The sequence below is a fragment of the Dipodomys spectabilis genome, unplaced genomic scaffold (genome assembly GCF_019054845.1).
Source record: "Dipodomys spectabilis isolate Male_0828 unplaced genomic scaffold, ASM1905484v1 ptg000212l, whole genome shotgun sequence".
NCBI lineage: Eukaryota > Metazoa > Chordata > Mammalia > Rodentia > Heteromyidae > Dipodomys > Dipodomys spectabilis.
The window spans coordinates 420,452-438,792 of NW_024870889.1; the positions used below are offsets into that span (position 1 = coordinate 420,452).

At 54.3% G+C, this 18,341-nt stretch overlaps 1 protein-coding gene across 1 annotated transcript in view; it reads right to left on the bottom strand.

Annotated features, from left to right (window-relative positions):
* Positions 1-11,116, bottom strand: part of LOC122122609 (basic proline-rich protein-like) — a 33,511-nt gene extending 22,395 nt beyond the window's left edge. Inside the window, exons 1-3 of the mRNA XM_042696891.1 lie at positions 9,660-11,116; positions 7,258-7,504; positions 5,852-6,148 (exon numbers count right to left, since the gene is read on the bottom strand). Coding sequence (XP_042552825.1) covers positions 5,852-6,148; positions 7,258-7,504; positions 9,660-11,116 — 2,001 coding nt within the window. The remainder of the gene's footprint in view (positions 1-5,851; positions 6,149-7,257; positions 7,505-9,659) is intronic.
* Positions 11,117-18,341: the final 7,225 nt, after the last annotated feature.

Here is an 18,341-nt window from a genome sequence, read left to right on the forward strand (position 1 = left end):
GTGGGTTTGTTGTTGTTGTTTGGGTTTTAGTTTTGGGTTTTTTCATCTGGGCTGGCTTCAAACTGAAAACTTCCTATTTGTACTTCTTGTGGTGACGGGCGTGCACCATTGTGCCTGTGCCCTGCCTCTGTTAATCATTTGCAGGTCTTCTTTTGAGAAGGCAAAATGTCTATTTCAATTTACTGTGCATCTTTACATCAGAATTGATTTTGTTTGAATTTTACTACTGAGTACTTTTACTTAGCACAGGTACCATTAAGTACCCTGGATTCCTTACCTATGCTCATAAGAGATAGGGTTTACCAATATTTTCTCCCATTCTTTGTCTCTTCATGCTGTTGGTTGATTCCTTTGCTGTACAGAAGCGGCTTAGTTTTTTGGTTTTGGGGGTTTTTTTTGCCAGTCCTGGGCCTTGAACTCAGGATCTGGGTGCTGTCCCTGAGCCTCTCTGGGCTCAAGTGATAGAGCACTAGCTTTGAGCACTTCCAGCTTTTTCTACTTATGTGGTACTGAGAAATCAAACCCAGAGCTTCATACACGCAAGGCAAGCACTCTAGCACTAAGCCACATTCCCAACCTTTTTTTTTTTTTTTTAAGTTCTAGGGCTTGAATTCAGGGTCTCATGCATGCTACACAGGGGCTCGGTGCTGAGCCCGACCTCCAGCCATTCTCTGTGTTGGACATATTTGAGATAGGGTCTGACCTTCTGCCCTGGTGCATGCCTGCACCTCAGTCTACCTAATTTAGGTAGCCCGTCTGAGCTGGCATGATAGCCTGAGCCACCGCATCCAGCTACTGGCTGACTCAAGAACTACCCTGGCCGGGCAGCTGGCCTCAAAGCCTGACCCTCCCCACCTCAACCTCCCAAGTAGCTAGCGCCCTAGGCTGCGCCACCAGTGCCCTGTGCAGTTGTCAGGTTTTTTTGTTTTGCTGCCTGTCCTTTTGGGTCATATGTCATGAAGCATTTCATCTACATTTTCATAGTCTGTAAGACTTTAATAGTTTGCTGTTGTTTGGGAGAATGTTGTTGTCATTTTTTTATTGTTAAGTTGATGTGCAGAAGGGTTGAGGTTACGTAAGTCAGGTAAAGAGCACATTTCTTTCTAAATGCCCCTTCCCTCACTGTTTTTCTCCCCCACCCCACCCACAAGTTGTAGAGTTCATTTTCAGCATGGTGTCTGTGGGTGTCACTGCTGCAGTGATTCGCCCTTTGTCCCTCCATTCCTGTGCTCCCCTTACCCTCCCCAGAACTGACAAACTAACATACAAGACAAAACGTATGGGAATAAAAAAGGGACAAAGTGGGGGGGAGGGTAAAATAATGTTTTAAAAACTTCTGTTTCCATTTCTTGGAGTTCATTTTGATAAACATCATTTTATATTTGCACATAGCTATTGAGCCTTTGTGATCCTCTCCTAAGAATGTCCTCAGTTGGTCTCACTGTGTGAATATTTAGAGTTCTGTCATGTCCAAGTGTAGTTTTTTTTTTGTCTTTTACCATCCATTGTGTTTTTACTTGTAGATTTATAGACACACTTTAATTACTACAAATGAGGGAAAACATGCAACCTATGTTTCTTTGGGTTTGGCTTACTTTGCTTAATATAATTTTTTCCAAGTCTTTTCATTTCCTTATGAATAGGGCAATGTTATTCTTTCCGATGAAAGCATAAAATCCCATTGTGAATATATACCACATTGTCTTTTTTTTTTATTACCAAGGTAAGGTACAGAGGGGTTACAGTTACATAAGTAAGGTAATAAGGACATTTCTTGTCAAACTTGTTACCTACCTCTTCCCTCATTTTTCTCCTACTTTCTCTTCCTCCAGTCCCCCCCACCCCCAAGTTGTGCAGATCATTTCCAACATATTGTCTTGTTATACCACATTTTCTTGATCCATTTGTCCACTGAGGGGCATCTGGGCTGGTTCTATATCTTGGCTATGGTAAACAATGCTTCAATGAACATGGCTGTGCTGATCACTTTAGTGTGGTCTGGTTTGCAGTCTATTAGATAAATGCCCAGGAGTGGAATTACTGGGAAATAGGGAAGCTCTATGTTTAGTCTTTTAAGGAACCTCCATATTGCTTTCCAGAGTGGTCGAACAACTTTACATTCCTACCAACAGTGTAATAGCGTTCCCTTTCGGCCACATCCCTACCAGCATCTGTTACTCTTAGTTAGCCATTCTAACTGGGGTAAGGTGGAATCTCACTGTTGTTTTGCTTTGCATTTCATCTATGGTGGTTGTTGTTGCTTGTTATACATATCTACACAGCACAATGTGCTAGTTCACCCATGTGTACCTGTCCTGACCACATCATTATTCATTAGCATTTCCTTCTGCTCAAAGTGATTTAATGCTTGGCACCTTCATGCTTCTAGCTCTTCCCTATAAACCAATGGTTACTATGATCTGCAGTAACTCCTGAGGGGCTTTACAACATCAGAACTCATTCTGCTGACTGAGCTGGAGCCTGTTAGCCAACCTCCCTCAGCAGACCTTCGCCTCCAGGAATCACTGTTCTACATCCAGCTTGAGCTTTTGATAGCTTCCATCTACAAGACAAAGCATGCAGTATTTGGCTGTGTCAGACCTGTTCCACCTAACCTAAAGTCATCTGGCTTCATCCATTTTGCTACAATGATAGAGTTCCATTCCTTTTTATGACTGGATAATATTCCTTTATGTTCTCTATCTGCTCTCTGTCGATGGGCATCTGGGTTGTGTCCATGTCTTACCTTGCAGTAAACATGGGCAGTATTTGATGTGCTTTTGTCTCTTTTGGGTGAACCCACAAGTGGGAGTGCTAAACCACTCGACAGATCTACTTGTACTTTTTGGGAAATCTCCCTACTATTCTCAATAATGACTACAATCAGTGACATTTCTGCCAAGAGTGCATGAGCATTCTTTTCCCTCCCTGTCCTCACCAGTAGATACTCTTATCTTCATTTACTTACTTACTGCTCAGTACTGGGGATTGCATCCAGGGCCTTGGAAGTGATGGGCAAGTGCTGTGCAATTGAACTAAACTCACAACCCCTTCTTGTTTGATCTGAGTTTAGAGATAGGGTCTCTCACTATGTAGCCCAGTCTGGCTTCAAGTTTGTAAGTCTTAAGTTTCAATCTCCCAGGTGCTGAGATTGCAGGCATGTGCCACCATTTGAGGGGTGATTGTTTTGATCTTTTTGACAATGCCCATTTTAACTGAAGTGAGATGGTACCTCATTTGGGATTTTGTCTTCATTTCCCTGACAGTTAATGACGTTGAGCCCTTTCATAAATATATTGGCCATCTGAATTTTTTGAAAAATATCCAAATCATCTCTACATTTTAAATGGAATTATTTGGGGTTTCACCATTGGGCATTTTAGCTCCTTGTATCTCCTACATATTACACCTTTGTTAGATAAATAGTTGACAAAAAAATTCTCCCTTTCTGTAGGTTGTCTCTTCTCGGTGGACTGTTTGCCGTGTGCATGTTCCTACCGTTCACTGAATCCCACTGCTGTCTGTGCTTTGGAGACCTAAAAAAAATTATCATTCCCTGTACCCATGTTGTCAAGTGTTTCCCATGTGTTTTCTAGTAGTTTCACCGTTTCATGATCATATTTAGATCTCTGATCAATTTTTAGTTGAATTTTTGTCCTTCTGCATTCCCTAGGACCTCTCAGTGTATGTTTCTTTCTTAGCATATGTTTTGGTGTCTGTGGGGTATCTACTGGCTGGAGGGCTGGGAGTGGGCTTTGGCCCCCTGTTCTAATCCACCAGGGTCTGTGCTGGTTTCTGTGCCAATGGCATACCATCATTGTTGTTTTAAGCCTTGGAATCAGGAGTTCCTCTTCTTGTTCATGATGGCTTTGACTATTGTAGATATGCATTGAGCAAGGGAGGGTGGGAGGTGAGCTAGGTGAGCACGATTGTGTTTGGGCAGATCTGGGAGATCAGGAACGTGGACAGTGGTGGGTGAGTTCTTGAGTGAACAGGTCATGGCTGGGTTTGCAAATGCTGGGAGTTAGGGATCTCCAGAGCTGGCACCCTTCACCGGCCTTTCCCATCACCTCAAACAGCACGAGGCTTCCAGGTCTTGAGATCTGCGAGAGGCTCAAGGACTGCAGTGTGGCTTGCAGCCAGGATGCCTGCCTGGGCTGTAAAAGGCCCTGACCCCATCAAAAGGGCATCTTCTGAGAAGAATGCCTATGACCTGGGGGGGAGGGGCCTTTGTGTCTCCATTTGAGCCCCCCCTGCCTGTGTTCCAGGACCCTACAGTGATCTAGGCAAGGATGGACCCAGGTGCACTCTGAAAAGGGCAAGCTCTGCCTAGAGCTTGTCAGAGATCACGCTGCCCCTAGCAGGGATGCCCAAGGTACAGTGGAGAGGCAGGCCCCGCCAGGCCTGCTCTGAGCGTAAGCACGGGGTGTCTGCCAGGCCTGCCCTGAGTGAGCACAGGTGTGCCAGGCCTGCCCTGAGTGAGCACAGGTGTGCCAGGCAGCTGCCAGGCCTGCTCTGAGGGTGAGCACAGGTGTGCCAGGCCTGCCCTGAGGGTGAGCACTGTGTGCCAGGCCTGCCCTGAGGGTGAACACTGTGTGCCAGGCCTGCCCTGAGTGAGCACAGGTGTGCCAGGTCTGCCCTGAGTGAGCACAGGTGTGCCAGGCAGCTGCCAGGCCTGCCCTGAGGGTGAACACTGTGTGCCAGGCCTGCCCTGAGTGAGCACAGGTGTGCCAGGCCTGCCCTGAGTGAGCACAGGTGTGCCAGGCCTGCTCTGAGAGTGAGCACTGTGTGCCAGGCCTGCCCTGAGAGTGAGAACAAGTGTGCCAGGCCTGCCCTGAGAGTGAGCACAGGTGTGCCAGGCCTGCCCTGAGAGTGAGCACAGGTGTGCCAGGCCTGCCCTGAGAGTGAGCACTGTGTGCCAGGCCTGTCCTGAGAGTGAGCACAGGTGTGCCAGGCCTGCTCTGAGAGTGAGCACAGGTGTGCCAGGCCTGCCCTGAGTGAGCACTGTGTGCCAGGCCTGCCCTGAGGGTGAGCACTGTGTGCCAGGCCTGCCCTGAGTGAGCACAGGTGTGCCAGGCCTGCTCTGAGAGTGAGCACTGTGTGCCAGGCCTGTCCTGAGAGTGAGCACAGGTGTGCCAGGCCTGCTCTGAGAGTGAGCACTGTGTGCCAGGCCTGTCCTGAGAGTGAGCACAAGTGTGCCAGGCCTGTCCTGAGAGTGAGCACAGGTGTGCCAGGCCTGCTCTGAGAGTGAGCACTGTGTGCCAGGCCTGTCCTGAGAGTGAGCACAGGTGCTGGCCGGCAGGGGCCCTCTCACGCGGTCTTGCACTTCCAGGAAGGAGCTGGAGGAGGTGATCAGCAGCCCTGCACAGAGCTCCACACAAGTCGCTGGTCCACATCAGGTGGGCGACTCCATGCCCCAGGCCATAACGAAATCACTTCAGTGAAAGAACGCAAACTACCTATGGGAGCGCCCCCCCCCCCCGCACCCCCGTCCCCGACCCCACCCACCCCCCGACCCCCCCAGCCCCCGTCCCCTCCCCCCCTTCCTCGGCTCCAAAGTGCCTGGCTCCCTGGGAGCCACAGTTTTTATTTTTCCTGCCAGTTTTCCTTATTATCTGAAATGCATATCTGGGGTACACAGCTAAAAGGGGCCTCTGCCTCTGAGCCTGCCTCTGAAAGCCGGGGGCGGGGGACGCGACCCCTCCCACCACCTCCACGCCCCCCACCTAACTCCTGCCCCCTGCCTCCCCTCCCCCGCCCCCTCCCCCCGCCCCCGCCCCCTCCCACCCCCAGCTCCGCCGGGACGCCGGAGGCTTGCCGGCGCCTGCGTCCCCTCCGCGTGTTTTCCCACTTCCACGCGTGCCGTCATGAGCCACAGCGACTCGCAGACCGGGGAAGGCCGGGCACCGCACAGCCGGCCGGGTCCGGGGTGAGGGGAGGACACCGCGGCTCGCGGGCCCGGCCCGCCCCCTGCCGGCGGCCGCGCGCGCTGCCGCCCCGCGCGCCGCCTCCCGATCCTTCCAGAACCCGCGGCCGCTCCCCGGCTCCCGGGCGCCGCGCCCACGTCGCGCAGCTCTTCAGCGGCGCGCACGTGCGGGGCGCGGGGCGCGGGCGCGGGCGCGGGCAGGGGCGGACCCCGGCGCGGAGGCTTCGGGGAGGCGGAAGGCAGAACCGGGACCCCCGGGGCCACGCCAGCCGCCTCACCGCGGCCCGGCCACAGCCCTGCCCTCTGAAGCCCGTCCCTGCCCAGGGCCCGCGAGGGCCTCTGGGGTGCAGTCGCGGGGCTGTGCCAGGCAGGGAGCCCGGGAGAGACCCCAGGCAGAGACGGGGCGGAAGCAGCGGCACGGCCCCGACGGTCGAAGAACAGCCCGGCGGGCGGCTCCACGCGTGGGGAGGCCGGGGGGAGGAGGCCGCACGCGTGGGGAGGCCGGGGGGAGGAGGCCGCACGCGTGGGGAGCCTGGGGAGAGGAGGCCGCACGCGTGGGGAGGCCGGGGGGAGGAGGCCGCACGCGTGGGGAGGCCGGGGGGAGGAGGCCGCACGCGTGGGGAGCCTGGGGAGAGGAGGCCGCACGCGTGGGGAGGCCGGGGGGAGGAGGCCGCACGCGTGGGGAGGCCGGGGGGAGGAGGCCGCACGCGTGGGGAGGCCGGGGGGAGGAGGCCGCACGCGTGGGGAGGCCGGGGGGAGGAGGCCGCACGCGTGGGGAGCCTGGGGAGAGGAGGCCGCACGCGTGGGGAGCCTGGGGAGAGGAGGCCGCACGCGTGGGGAGGCCGGGGGGAGGAGGCCGCACGCGTGGGGAGGCCGGGGGGAGGAGGCCGCACGCGTGGGGAGGCCGGGGGGAGGAGGCCGCACGCGTGGGGAGCCTGGGGAGAGGAGGCCGCACGCGTGGGGAGCCTGGGGAGAGGAGGCCGCACGCGTGGGGAGGCCGGGGGGAGGAGGCCGCACGCGTGGGGAGGCCGGGGGGAGGAGGCCGCACGCGTGGGGAGGCCGGGGGGAGGAGGCCGCACGCGTGGGGAGCCTGGGGAGAGGAGGCCGCACGCGTGGGGAGCCTGGGGAGAGGAGGCCGCACGCGTGGGGAGGCCGGGGGGAGGAGGCCGCACGCGTGGGGAGGCCGGGGGGAGGAGGCCGCACGCGTGGGGAGGCCGGGGGGAGGAGGCCGCACGCGTGGGGAGCCTGGGGAGAGGAGGCCGCACGCGTGGGGAGGCTGGGGGGAGGAGGCCGCACGCGTGGGGAGGCCGGGGAGAGGAGGCTTCCCGCACTAACGGCGGAGGGCAGCCCCCGAGTCCAGTCCGGGTGGGACGCGAGGACACGGGTCCACCCCGGCCTTCTGGAGGTTTCCCCCCCACACCCCCGGGACCCGGCCCGCCGCCGGCCTGTGCGCGCCCTCGGCCTTCATGAAGTCCTGGCAGGCGGCTCCCCGCGGCCGCGGCCGTCCTGCGCCCTTCCCCGGCTGGCCAGCCGTGGCTGCGGTCAGGTGGGCCCGTCGGCCCGGACCAGCGGTCCGGCCTGGCAGGAAGTGACGGAACTGACGGCCTCCTCCCGCCTCGGGCCGGCCGGGCCTCCCTGCACCCCAGCCCCCACCGGGCCCTGTCCCCGCAGCCCCGCGGGCCTTGTGCCCCCGTGCGCTGAGTGAGGACCGCAGGCCCGCCTTCCCCCTGCTTCCTGCCCCGGCGCCGGCTCCCAGGGCTCCCATTAGTACCGTCATCTGTCAGGGCTGCTCAGACACCAGCTAATTTGTTTCCATTTTACCCCCTCCCTTATTGATCAAGCCTTTAGTCAAGTGTCCTAAGAAATGACTCGTTCCCATAGCAACCATCAGATACACGCAGGGACCTGGCTGTCTGTTCCCCGAGCTGATCACTTCCCTGAGAGCGCAGAGAGAATGCCTGTCCTTTCAAATCGGCAGCTGTTTTCTTGAAGGCACAAGATATTGTTCAGAACAAGTCATTGTTAAAAATAATATTTAAAAAAGAACATAAGCAGGTTTTCAACAGATACAAAGCCGTTTTATAAGGCGCCTCCCTCTTAAGAAAGACAAAATCAGATTTCCAAATCTCTGACCAAGTGAATCTTTCTTCTGAGTACTACTTCTCTCCTTAGAAAATAAGCTGAAATAGAAAGTCGCTTCTCTTAAAGATATCAGCTGCAGCATCGTTTATAAAGAGAAATTGAAAACAGCCGACAGGGACAATAACGGAGGTTTCAAAGAAACTACGGTTCCTACAGCGACAAGCATTCTAGAGATATTTAAAACGTGTCTTCTGGGAGAGAGAACAAGGGAGGATGCCCACCGTGAGAAGCAGCGAGTGCAGAGTTCAAAGGAGCCCTATGGGCAGTTAGAACAGATGCAAAGCAAGCCCATGTGGAGGCTCAGAGGAGAGTCCACAGAACTGCTCTTGTGGAGCCGCTATATCTTTATTCTCTTGTTCACTTGGTCACCAAATATTTAGTAAGCACCTACTGTATCCACAGCGCTTCAAGGCACTAGGGAAACAGCAACTCTTTCTACCTGCTACATTGCCCCCGAATTGTCCAGTGTTAGTCTTCAGTGGAAAAACAAGATAGATACAGATACAGACATGGATACAGATACAGATACAAATACAGATACAGATACAGATATAGATACAGATATGGATACAGGTACAGATACAGATACAGGTACAGGTACAGATCAGGGTACCTATTGTAACTGTTGCTTTGGCAGTAAAGATGCTGATTTCTGTGACGAGGATGGGCTGGGACATGGCACCCTGCTGGAGGAAGTGTGCACCCTGCTGGAGGAAGTGTGAGTTGCAACTGTCTGTTGCGAGATGAGTTTGCACCCAGCAATTCTGCTGTGGTCATTTCCCCACCAGGACACTCACATTTGTTGTGGCTTGTCCATGGAGATGCTTTGCCATAGCTCCAGACGGCTGGAAGCTGGGGTGCTCTGCCCCCTGGACTCGGAGCAGCTGAAGTCACCTGGAGCATGGGACTTGGGGGGGGAGGGGCCTGTGTCCCTCTTAGCCAGTGTGCAAGGCCATAGCATGGAGGAGCACAAGAGACTGGCTTTGCCAATTTGGGGGTGCATACGCGGTAATTTATATGAACACTGTATACAATGAAGCCCTCTCACCAGCAAGCTCCCAGTGTCACCCTCCCTTCCTGAACACCCTGGGAGAGGGGTGTCTGTGAAAGGGGTCAGCATGCAATGGTGGGTGCTCAGTAAATGCTACCACAGGAGGCCCCCGCTTCATATGGCACCCCCAGCTGAGCCCCCCAAATCACCCCTAGTTGAATGCTCCATTTTCTATTCCAGATGACTTGAGGGTAAAATACACATGTACACTCGCATGTGGGGGGGGAGGGTGCGCGCGTGCGCGCGCGCGCACACACACACACACACACACACACACACACAGGCAGCGTTCCAATCTCCTCTTGGGGCCAATGCCTAGACACAAGGAGCGCTCTGTAGAGAGCTGGCCCTGCCAAGCAGGAAGTCACTCTCTTCCTTGGCAAGTTTAACCTCAGGGCTGGGCGGCTGCTTGGGAAGATGGCTTTGACAGACTCCCACTCTGGTGATGACGAAGGTGATCTGGGCATGTCCCTTCCCCTCTCCTGCCTCAGTTTCCTGATGTATACACTTCATACCGTTTACATGAGCCTGGAAGGCTACCTGCGGGGCACCGTGGCTGGGTGTGGCTGGCTGCGGGGCACCGTGGCTAGGGTGTGACTGGCTGAGGTGTGGCTGGCTGCGGGGCACCGTGGCTGGGGTGTGGCTGGCTGCGGGCACTGTGGCTGGGGTCTGACTGGCTGCGGGCACCGTGGCTGGGGTGTGACTGGCTGCGGGGCACCGTGGCTGGGGTGTGGCTGGCTGCGGGCACCATGGCTGGGGTGTGGCTGGCTGCGGGGCACCGTGGCTGGGGTGTGGCTGGCTGTGGGGCACCGTGGCTGGGGTCTGACTGGCTGTGGGGCACCATGGCTGGGGTCTGACTGGCTGCGGGCACCGTGGCTGGGGTGTGGCTGGCTGCGGGGCACTGTGGCTGTGGTGTGGCTGGCTGCGGGCACCGTGGCTGGGGTGTGGCTGGCTGCGGGCACCGTGGCTGCGGGGCATCGTGGCTGGGGTGTGGCTGGCTGTGGGGCATCGTGGCTGGGGTGTGGCTGCCTGCGGGGCATCGTGGCTGGGGTCTGACTGGCTGTGGGGCACCATGGCTGGGGTCTGACTGGCTGTGGGGCACCGTGGCTGGGGTGTGGCTGGCTGCGGGCACCGTGGCTGGGGTGTGGCTGGCTGCGGGCACCGTGGCTGGGGTCTGACTGGCTGTGGGGCACCATGGCTGGGGTGTGGCTGGCTGCAGGCACCGTGGCTGCGGGGCATCGTGGCTGGGGTGTGGCTGGCTGCGGGGCATCGTGGCTGGGGTCTGACTGGCTGCTGGCACTGTGGCTGGGGTGTGGCTGGCTGCGGGGCACCATGGCTGTGGTGTGGCTGGCTGCGGGCACTGTGGCTGGGGTCTGACTGGCTGCGGGCACCGTGGCTGGGGTGTGACTGGCTGCGGGGCACCGTGGCTGGGGTGTGGCTGGCTGCGGGCACCATGGCTGGGGTGTGGCTGGCTGCGGGCACTGTGGCTGGGGTCTGACTGGCTGCGGGCACCGTGGCTGGGGTGTGACTGGCTGCGGGGCACCGTGGCTGGGGTGTGGCTGGCTGCGGGCACCATGGCTGGGGTGTGGCTGGCTGCGGGGCACCGTGGCTGGGGTGTGGCTGGCTGTGGGGCACCGTGGCTGGGGTCTGACTGGCTGTGGGGCACCATGGCTGGGGTCTGACTGGCTGCGGGCACCGTGGCTGGGGTGTGGCTGGCTGCGGGGCACCGTGGCTGTGGTGTGGCTGGCTGCGGGCACCGTGGCTGGGGTCTGACTGGCTGCGGGCACCGTGGCTGGGGTCTGACTGGCAGCGGGCACCGTGGCTGGGGTGTGACTGGCTGCGGGCACCATGGCTGGGGTGTGGCTGGCTGCGGGGCACTGTGGCTGGGGTGTGGCTGGCTGTGGGGCACCGTGGCTGGGGTCTGACTGGCTGTGGGGCACCATGGCTGCGGTGTGACTGGCCTTCACATGGCACCCCAGGCCTTTCTTTTCCTCCATGGCTCCTTGTAAAAGGCAGCCAGTGCCAGCTCTCTCCTCTCTCCTCTCCTGCAGGTGTGGGGGGGTCCCCTTCAAGTACAGGAGTCACCCACTTGCAAAGCCAGGGAACGGCCTCCTCTGGCCGTTTGACTGTCCAGGGTCTCTGGGAAGGGACCCTGATGTTCTCAAAGGCCTCTCCTTAGCAGAAATCCAGTTTCCTTTGCAGCCCCAACTCAACCACTGAGGAATTTTTTAGGCTTGAAAAAAAAAAAGACATAGGGGGCAATGATCACCGGTAGCTGGGAGCTGGAGGGCAGACATCTGACCAGATCCTAGCTCGAGAGGAGCCACAGGGCACAGAGAGGGGCTCCAGCCCCCCTGCCCCGCCTAGGGCAGCCCTCCAGCAGGACCCTGCCCCCGCCTAGGGCAGCCCTCCAGCAGGACCCTGCCCCCGCCTAGGGCAGCCCTCCAGCAGGACCCTGCCCCCGCCTAGGGCAGCCCTCCAGCAGGAGCCCCAAAGGGACAGCCAAGGAGGCAGGGACAGACAGGGACCCCACCCGGCAGGTGCGGGGAGCCAGGGGCAGGCTTGACTTGGAGACAGGCCCCCCTGTCCTGGCCAGCGTGCCCCTCTACCCACGCTAAAGGGGGTGGGGTAGGATCTGGCCCCATGCAGGGGATGTCTTAAAAATCCTGCATGACCCTTGACCCAGGAACTCCATTTCTAGGAACTGATCACTGACCATGATTTTGCTCCTATGTACTGACTGCCAACATGACAGATGGTTAAAGCAGAAAGTGCCTCAGGTTCCAGAGAAGGGCTTCGCACAAGAGTATGAATAAAGAGGCAAGTCCGCACTGTGGGAAGGCTGTGTCTCCAAGCCGTCCACGGGAACAGCAGATGCCAAAAACAGACTATGGCTACCTGGAGAAAGAAGTACACCAACACATTAATGGTGCTCATTTGTGGACAGTGTCTCTTTTTAAATTTCTCTTCCTTTCTAGACACTTCCCATTATGAACTAATAATTCTCTTGTTTCCTTCTCCACACGCCCTGCGGATAGGCTGCTGGGAGGTCCTTTCTGTGTGCCCTGGACAAGTTCCTTAACCTCCCTGTCTTCTGTGTTCCCACCTGCATGATGGGGACAGGCCTGCGTCACGGTGCTGCTGGGGTGCTCGGCTTGCTGAGTAGGAGAGAATACCTGCCCCGTGCCGCTGTTTTTGTTCGCTCAGTCTTCTGCATATAAACATGTTGCTGTGCTCCATGCTGGGGAGAGGCGGTGAGAGCCCACCGCCAGTGGAGAGGAGATTAAAGCCACACTCACACTCCACTAATCTGCTGCGGTTGGGAGCAGTGATTAATTCATTACGGTTCGAGGTGATGCTGTGTGGCCACTTTAAGAGCACTTGTCAGGGAGCCTTGTTGAGGATTTTGATCATTTTTCTAGGAACAATGGGAAGTCTAGCTTTGAAAGGTTTCAAGCAGAGTCGAGCGATCAGAAGTGTGTAGCTTAAAAACTTAGTGTCTACACTGGGGAGGTGAGGGGTGCCCCGGAGGGCCGGGTCTGCGACAGGCCGCTCCCCGAGGTGGGGGGGGTGTCATCAGACCCGAGTGCCCAGTGATGATCCCAGAAGAAGATGGGAGGGGGTGGGGGGACTTAGCAATCGGTGGGTCCTAGTTCGACAGAGGCACAGAGCTCCGGGGGTTACCAAGGAGGATGGCTCTGAGTTCCAGGGAGAGGCCCTGGAGGCCAGGTGCTTGGAAAGCTGCATGGAGGAGAAGGCCCAGGCCTGGGAGGAGGTGGGCTCTGACAGATGCCCAGGTGCGCAGGAGGGTGGGCCCCCCAGTGGGGGGAGCCCCAGGTGTGCCCCTGTTCCACCCTTGGGGGGGCACCCAAACCCTCAGTGGAAACTGGGGCCTGGGGTCCCCGGCCTCTGCCTCTGCTCTTGTTCAGGACACTGCTCCCGGGGCCTCCCGGGCCTTCTCTGGCCTCTTTCAGGGATAGCCAGGGGTGGTGTGGCTGCTTCCTGTTTCCTGCCTCCGTGCCGGACAGCCCCGATCCTTGTCCCCTTGTGCCATTTGGTGGGGGTTTAACTGAGTCACCGCCCCTAGGGGTAGCAGGCAGTGCGTGGATGTAGTAGCTACTCAATAAGTACTTGTGGGAGGCCGCAGCGGGAGTGAGAGGCCACACAGGCTCCAGCCCGCAATCCCGGGTCCCTCCATGACACCCTGGCCTTGGTGACGGTCACCGCCGTGCAGGAGAGTCACTGTTCCGGAAAACTGCGTGGCACAGGGGAGCCCAGCTCCGGTTTGCCAGCAGGAAAGGGGTGCCGGCACCTTGTCAGCATGGCTCCTTGGCTGCGCCTCCCCCACGGCCTCACCCCACACACCTTCCCTGCTCCCAGGGAGAGTAGCAGGCCCTTCTGGAACACCCAGTTCTGCTCACAGATGTGACTCTAGCCTAGGAGCTGACCCGCAACCCAAAAAAAGTGAACCCCCCTTTACTGGCGACTTGCTTGCCTGTCCTGGCACCCAGCATGGTGCTCCCCAATGGGAGAGCATTGGCCCCTCGGGCCCAGAGTGGCTCAAGACACTTCAGACCTTGGAGCCTCCCCTCTGAGGCCTCCCCGCACACCGCTGCTGCTGGGCGTGGCATAGGAGAGGGGGCTGGCGGTCAGCAGCTCCGCTCCGGGCTCTGCAGCCCCACGTCCCGCTGTCCCTGGAAGGCCTCTGACAGCTCTGGTGGCGGTGACAAGTTAATGAATTCTGCCGCGGGCACCCAAGGCGCACGTCTGGCCTGCTCGGCCCGTCGTCTGCCGCTCTGACCTTTACAGACAAGCGTTTAATATCCTCATCACTCACCCTCGACTGAAGATGACACCTGCCTGAGTCTGGACTGATGGCTGTGCCCCGCCCCTAGGTCACACTCCGAGCTGAGCCACCAGGCTGGCTGGGGAGGGGGAGGCCCAGTGGCCTGCCTGGTGGGGAAGGCCGGTGGTCAGAGACCCTCTTAGCCACCACCACCCATAACAGGGACTCCAGCCCCTGCAGACTTAGCTTCTAGTTCAATCCCTGCGAATGCTTCTCACCCAGCTTCCATCCAGCTCTACACATCGGCTACGAAGAAAATTTGCGGACCCACTGAAAGCTCATGTGCATTACTTCATGCCAGATGCAGTGCCCCACACAGCAGGAGGCTGGAGGCCACGCCCATCAGCCACTCAAGGGGTCATCCTCAAAGACACAGCTCTCTCTGCACTGTTCCTATATGCTGAAATTTGAACACGCCCCCCCCCCCCCAAATTCATGTGCTGGCCTGTATGCAAGATAGAAAACGTTCTGAGGGCTCCTCACGCCCGGATCCAGCCATCGTGCCACGTAGGTGTATGTCCAAAAGAAACGAAACCCTTACACCAAAAACATTCTGCACTCTTAGGTTTTTCTTTTTCTTTTTTTGCACTACTGTTTGTAACAGCCAAAATATGGAATCAACTCAGATTCCCTTCAGTAAATGAATAAAGCAAATGTGGTATAGTCGCACCATGGAGTACTATTCATCAAAAAAAAAAAATGAAATGATGCTGTTTGCATGTTAGGTGGAATAGGCTATTTCCATCTTAAGCGGAATAAACCAGACACAGAGACAAATACCGAATGTCGCTCCTCTTGTGTGGAAACCAGTCATCACTGTGAAGAACAAGATGAACTTCTTAGCACAGTATGGTAACAATCGATGGTATAGTTTAAACTGGCTAGAAAAGAATATTAAATCCAGTGCCGAAAAATGATTCATGGTTGAATAGATGGGAGTAATTACTACCCTGACTTGATCATTGCACATTGTGCTTATAGACTAAATTACCTTAATAATGCCTGTGCCCCATAAAGGAGTTCAATTGTTATCTCAAACAAGAATCCTTAGAATTGTGTGTGTTTCCCTGTGTGTGTGACACAGGGTTCATGTGTTAGCGGCACCTGGAGATCAGGGCCTTTGGGAGATGGGTAGGCCTAGCTGAGGTCATAAATGTGGAACCACAGAATGGCATTATGGCCTCCTAAGGAGAGGAGGTACTCAAGCTGGCACACTTGCTCTGTCCCACTGTATGAAAACATCCTCTGTTCTTTACAAATTACCCAGTCTCAGGCAATTTTTTACAGTAAGAAAGCAGATGTCATCTCTTTATGTCAGCTACATCCAAGATGGTAGCCCCTACCTCTTTCAGTGACTCCTTCCCTGTAGGAGGAACCTGTCCCAGGTTCCACCATTGTTACTCTGGTCTCTAAAGACTGTGGGCACAGTCTCCTATGTAGAGCATGAGCAGCACTACAGTGGCCCCAAGGCATAGCTCCAACCTTCCCATAGCAGTCAGCTGTATCTAGTTTACCAACTGTTTACCAGCAAAGTCCCTCATTCTGAAGAATATGAAAACATGTCTCTCTCTCATACACACACACCATCTCTAATGCTATCATCAGATACTTTTTTTCTGTCAATGGTGTAGACTCTCAGCATTTGATGTTTCCAATTAAAGCACAAGTGATTTTGTGACTAATTGTCCTGACAGCAATTTCTTGATTCCTTTTTAAAATTTGTTTCTTAAATTTTTAAATTTATATTTGCAATTAATCAAAGTCTGATTCATAACAAAATTTTATAATAAATTACTACTTTAGAAATTGAAAACAATTTAATGGTTTGATAAGTTAAAATAATGCTTTTTCTTTTCAAATAGCCATTTAACAGACTTTAAGCAAATCCATTAAAGAGACATAGGCATTAGCTACGCAGAAATCCATCTTCCCAAAAGTACTTTATTGTCTATCTGGAGAGGTAACAGTCACATCTTGTGAAGTTGTCAGAAATTTAATCCCTGGATTAACTACTAATCAATACATTACTGTATCCTAACTTGTTTACTCATGCTTAGGATTTTTAAATTTTATTTGTATATTTTAAACATTTAACAATGCAGACAGCCTTTTCTTAAAAACTCCTTAAAACTGATTTTCAGAAGCTCTGAAAGTCTCAGGTCTCCTTAAGAATTTTATGTCTAAATAAATGTACTTTTACAGATATTTTTATTCCTTCTATAACTGACATTTTAATTGAAGCGGGAAAGTTACCATAGTCACAAAACAAGCAGTCATTCCCTGCCCCCCCCAAAAAAAAGTCAAAGGTGTTCATTGGACAACATAACACAATGAGAGCTACCCCACACTGGATTTTGTGTGCCCCAACAATGATCCCCTCCACCCCCAGCTTAAAAGTTGGATTGTGATGAAGAACTTCTTCAATCAGGCAAGGGAGCCAGGCAGACGGCGCCACATCCCACCCCACAACGCACGCACTACCCAGGACAAAAAAAAGCTGTGACCTTTTACAAGCACCCGCAAGCATGAATTAAGGAACCAGGTCCTCTGCTAGATCGATCGCCCTGGTACCGGTGGAGCACAAGGAGCTGCTTACAAGGTCGTGCAATTAAGAGCTAAAGCAGAAATGACTCACATAATTGCAGAATCGCTCATTTTAACAGCCTGATTGGAAATTGTCAACACTGTGTCTGAGACTAATGAAGCAAAGGAAATGGAAAAGGTGACATTTTCGAATAATATTATTAGTAAACGAATTGACGACATGTCAGATGACAAGGACAACAGGATCCAAAGGTTTATTAAGCCCCCAAAAAAGCATTTATTGCAGATCGATGAATCTTTGTATTAATACATCCCTAATTGGACCCCATTAATTGCCCTAATTAGAATTCCTCAAGGAAATGGCTAGGGAGGACACAGTTGCTCTTTAAAGCAGTCCCAACATGAATGACTGGGAATAAGACATTCAAACTGGTAAATTAACACTTGGAGATGCAGGGCTTGTTACAGAGGCTGCAGAATCCCATACAGATGTGCTGGAATGACAGAAGGTGTTAACAGCTCTCCATTAAGATTGTTCTAGAAAACCCTGAGCTGCACGGCCTGCAAGAGATTAGTCACAGCTCTTGTATGGAAAGCTTGCGCACAGATCTGACACCCACGTTAAATGATATGATCCAACGGTGACTCTAATAAAACCCAAGCTCTGACAGTCCCGTCTGTTCCAACGTGACATGAAAAAAAATTGCATCCGTGTACCGGGCTTGGCTGTGCCCTGCCAAAGTGGCTGTCCAAGGAATAAGATTTGTCGGGAGTTTAAGAGCTAAGAGATGAGACGGGGGCGGAAAAGTGCAAATGATTCTCACTTAGCAGATCGCACTTGGATTCAAAAAATGGCGTACTTAACTTGACACTTTTGAGTACCTCAATGAACTTAATTGGAAATTGCAAGGACCGCCATCCCAAGCTGTCCTTCAACCGCCCAGGCTATGGAAAGCAGTTTCAAATGTGCAAAAACCCAGGAAATATATTCACAAGCCCTTCACAAGGAATCTGCTAGAAGGCCGGTGGTGAAAGCTAAACATGGTTAAGTGTAGAGATAGAGCAGAGAGAGAGAATAATGAATAAACAGCTGCTGGGGTTGGGACGAAATAGAAATAAGGCAACCTAGAAGGGCAAGAGAAGGAGGACGCGGCATAAATAATAAGCTCATTGATAGTCATAAATAAAAGGTAGGCTTCAGGCTGACGCAGCAACAGGATTCATTGGCACCACCTGAAATTCCAAGACCCAATCCCCTTTTACCTACACAAACTCAGGGTCTATATTCTTCAAGCTAATTAAACATTGTTAAAGGTACTGGAATAAAGATAGTCACTTAGACGAAAACACAAACGTCTCTCAATTACAAATGAAATGCAAGAAAGTGCAATCATGTGCGTAAACCTGCAAACACTGTGCTTAGGGAAATGAGCCAGACACAAAAGGACAGACACTGTGGCTCCATTTGCATGAGGCAGGTAGACTAGTGAGTTCCTGGGCAGAAAATGAGCAGAGCAGAGGGGAGCTTGGGCTGAGGGGAGAGGGAGGAGCAGCCAGCCATTCCAGGCAGGTTCTGCTGGGGGTGGTGAGTCCTTGGAATGGTGGTGATAGATGGCCCAAGATCAGGAATGCCCATAATGCCACTGAACTGCACTTTTAAAGCTGGCTGAAATGATTGGTTTTATATAATGTATGCTTCACCCCAAGCTTAAAACGCTGATAATGCCCTGAACCACTGGGCTGTGTCGTACACACGGGGCACTGTGTAGGATGTGAAAGGGATTTCGATGAAGCTGTTCCTTCTTTAAGTGATAAAAAACAATAGTAGAGGA